This window comes from Littorina saxatilis, linkage group LG2 (assembly GCF_037325665.1).
Source record: "Littorina saxatilis isolate snail1 linkage group LG2, US_GU_Lsax_2.0, whole genome shotgun sequence".
In the NCBI taxonomy this organism is placed as follows: domain Eukaryota; kingdom Metazoa; phylum Mollusca; class Gastropoda; order Littorinimorpha; family Littorinidae; genus Littorina; species Littorina saxatilis.
This window is the reverse complement of record NC_090246.1, coordinates 42,901,925-42,904,704: the sequence shown is the minus strand read 5'-3', so window position 1 is coordinate 42,904,704 and position 2,780 is coordinate 42,901,925. Positions and strand designations below refer to the sequence as shown.

General features: G+C 41.1%; 1 protein-coding gene across 1 annotated transcript; it reads right to left on the bottom strand.

Annotated features, from left to right (window-relative positions):
* Nucleotides 1-1,097: 1,097 nt before the first annotated feature.
* LOC138959043 (uncharacterized) lies at nt 1,098-2,297 on the bottom strand. Its single transcript, XM_070330404.1, has one exon. The coding sequence runs from the start codon at nt 2,287-2,289 to the stop codon at nt 1,654-1,656; it is 636 nt and encodes a 211-aa protein (XP_070186505.1). The 5' UTR covers nt 2,290-2,297; the 3' UTR covers nt 1,098-1,653.
* Between the last annotated feature and the right edge of the window lie 483 nt (nt 2,298-2,780).

Below are 2,780 nucleotides of genomic sequence, written 5' to 3'. Positions count from 1 at the left end.
TGAACCCACGCCGATAGCGACAACTGGTTTTGAAGCCAGCGCCGCCACCGACTGAGCTATTCCCCCCCCCCCCCCACACACTTGATCACATACTAAAAATAAACAGTCAGGTGGTTCTCTGTACACTGCGGAATTTCTTGTAATGAATTAATGTATGTACCTAAAAACCAAACTCAACATAGGAAACAGTCGGCATGGCCAGATCTGTGATAAGACGAGTTAAATAAGAAGGAGTGTGCCTTTAAACTCAGATTTATCAAAAGCTCTTTAAAAAAAATAACAGACAAACAGGCACATGCAACTGCAAGCATATATACATATTTGTGTACATCCATTTAGTTACTAAACCAACATGAAACCATGTACATTTGTTTGTCTTCAGATATGGACACCTTGAAGGAGCAGCTGCAGTTCTTGGAAAACTGTCTTTTGCCCAGGGGAAAATTTGCTAATGCAACAGTAGAGAAGGCATGGACAAGATTCCATGCTGCTTGCTCAGAGAAAATTTCTCAGCTGTCCTTGACTCTGAACCTGAAGACAGGAGCAGCTTTTCAATTATGTTTGAGACTATTTCAAATCCTAGTTGAACTGAATTACAAAAACTCGCCTCCTGCAGGCAAACCAACTATCATCATAGCAAATGTATCAAAGGAAGACCGTGAGGTATTACATTATATCGGTGGCAGTATTGTACACTCTGTAAAAGGGAAGGTTATGAGTAGCAAGAACCCCCCGCGGGTTAGGGGGAGTCCCATATTGGTTGGGACGAGAAAGAATTTACCCGATGCTACCCAGCATGTCGTAAGAGGCGACTAACGGTTCTGTTTCTCCTTTTACCCTTGTTAAGTGTTTCTTGTATAGAATATAGTCAATGTTTGTAAAGATTTTAGTCAAGCAGTATGTAAGAAATGTTAAGTCCTTTGTACTGGAAACTTGCATTCTCCCAGTAAGGTCATATATTGTACTACGTTGCAAGCCCCTGGAGCAATTTTTTGATTAGTGCTTTTGTGAACAAGAAACAATTAACAAGTGGCTCTATCCCATCTCCCCCCTTTCCCCTATCCCATCTCCCCCCTTTCCTCGTCGCGATATAACCTTGAATGGTTGAAAACGACGTTAAACACCAAATAAAGAAAGAAAGAAAGAAAGAGTTAGCAAGAAGAATAAAGAAACAAAACTTGATGTCCTAGAGACCCTTTTTGTAGACAAACAGTTTATGTCAACTTATGCAGAAAGTGATGGCACACACACAAGTTCACATCTCTCTTGGACAGAGGTGGTCTGACATATGTAAAGCCATCAATGGTAAACTTGCTAGCGATTATGGAATGTTGTTTCAGGTCTAAGTTTTCCGATGCTCAATCTTGTTCACGGGAGGAATTTGTTGCAGACTGTTTGGCAAATGATGCAGTAACCACAAGGTTTTACGCAGCATGTTATGACTCTTTTGCAGAAGATGAAGACAAGGAATACTTTCTGCTTAGCATTGTAAATCTTTTCTTCACCATAAGAATACACCATGAATGTAAAATTGTTATGGATAATTACAGGCACAGCAAACAGATGTCTAAAAATCAAAAGAGTATGCGAAAAAAGTTGAAAAAGTCTGCAGATGAAACACAGTCTTGACAACCCAACGTGCACTGTTCATTCTCAGAGTTTGCGTTTCTTCAGGGGACTGGTGCTTATAACCACAGGTTCATTCTTGCGCTTTTTCTTCTCCACATTTCCCTTTGGTGTGATGATCATTGCCAAAGACCTCTGAAGACGAATCTTGTTTTCCTGGTAGCCAAAGACGTGCAAGGTTGGGTTGTCGCTGCGCTGGTCAAAACCTCTGTGTCTACCGAAGTGTGCCTCAAGTGGATCTTGGCAGAACTTGTTGCTAAGCACGAAGTCAACACCATTGTCAAACAAGAAAGGAACCACTTCCTTGAACGATTTGATTGTCATCACCAGCCCTTTAAAAGTTTGATGTGTCAAAAACATCTTTGATTTCTCAATCTGTGTAAAGTTACCCTGTCTTGTAAGCACTGATGCTTTCCATTCATTCAGATATGTTAAAAACTCATCGAAGAATTCAAATCTTGGGTCGTCTTTGTGGGTGTAAGGCCTCAAGTCCGGCTTCTTCTTCTCGGCTGCCTCCGATGCTGATCTCCCATTCAGACAGTCAAAAAACCGGTCCATGTACAGGATAAACTTGGCCGTCTCTTGACATTCTTCAGAGCCATATGATTGCATGACAAGACCAACAGAACGACTAAGAACCTGTGCTGCAAGCCTGACACTCATGGTTGAATGACTGGAGATGAAGATTCAGAGGAGCGAGATGGTGTTTCTGTCGTGTTGTGATCACCATGCATTTAGTTTTGCCTGGGTGTATAATCATTGAGTTTTGTTTACACCTATCAAATATGTTGTTCAAACTCGTTTGAAGGGAGGTTTCAATAGACTGTAAACTTTTACCGGACGTGTAAAGAGACGAGTCGTCTGCAAAAAGGTCATTAATAACCGTCTTGTCTGATATATAGAGTGGTAGATCGTTAATATAAATGCAAAATAAAGTGGGCCCAAAACTGATCCTTGTGGGACGCCGTGCTTTACCCGTCCTATCGCAGAACGGTTACCATTAAAGGAGACAAACTGCGTTCTGTTCGCTAAATAAGAACGAAAAAAAAGTAAGTAGGATGCGTCGCCTAAATAACAAGATAATTGTTTTAACACAATTGTGTGATCAACAATATCAAACGCTTTCTTAATATCAAGGACGATGGCGCCGACTG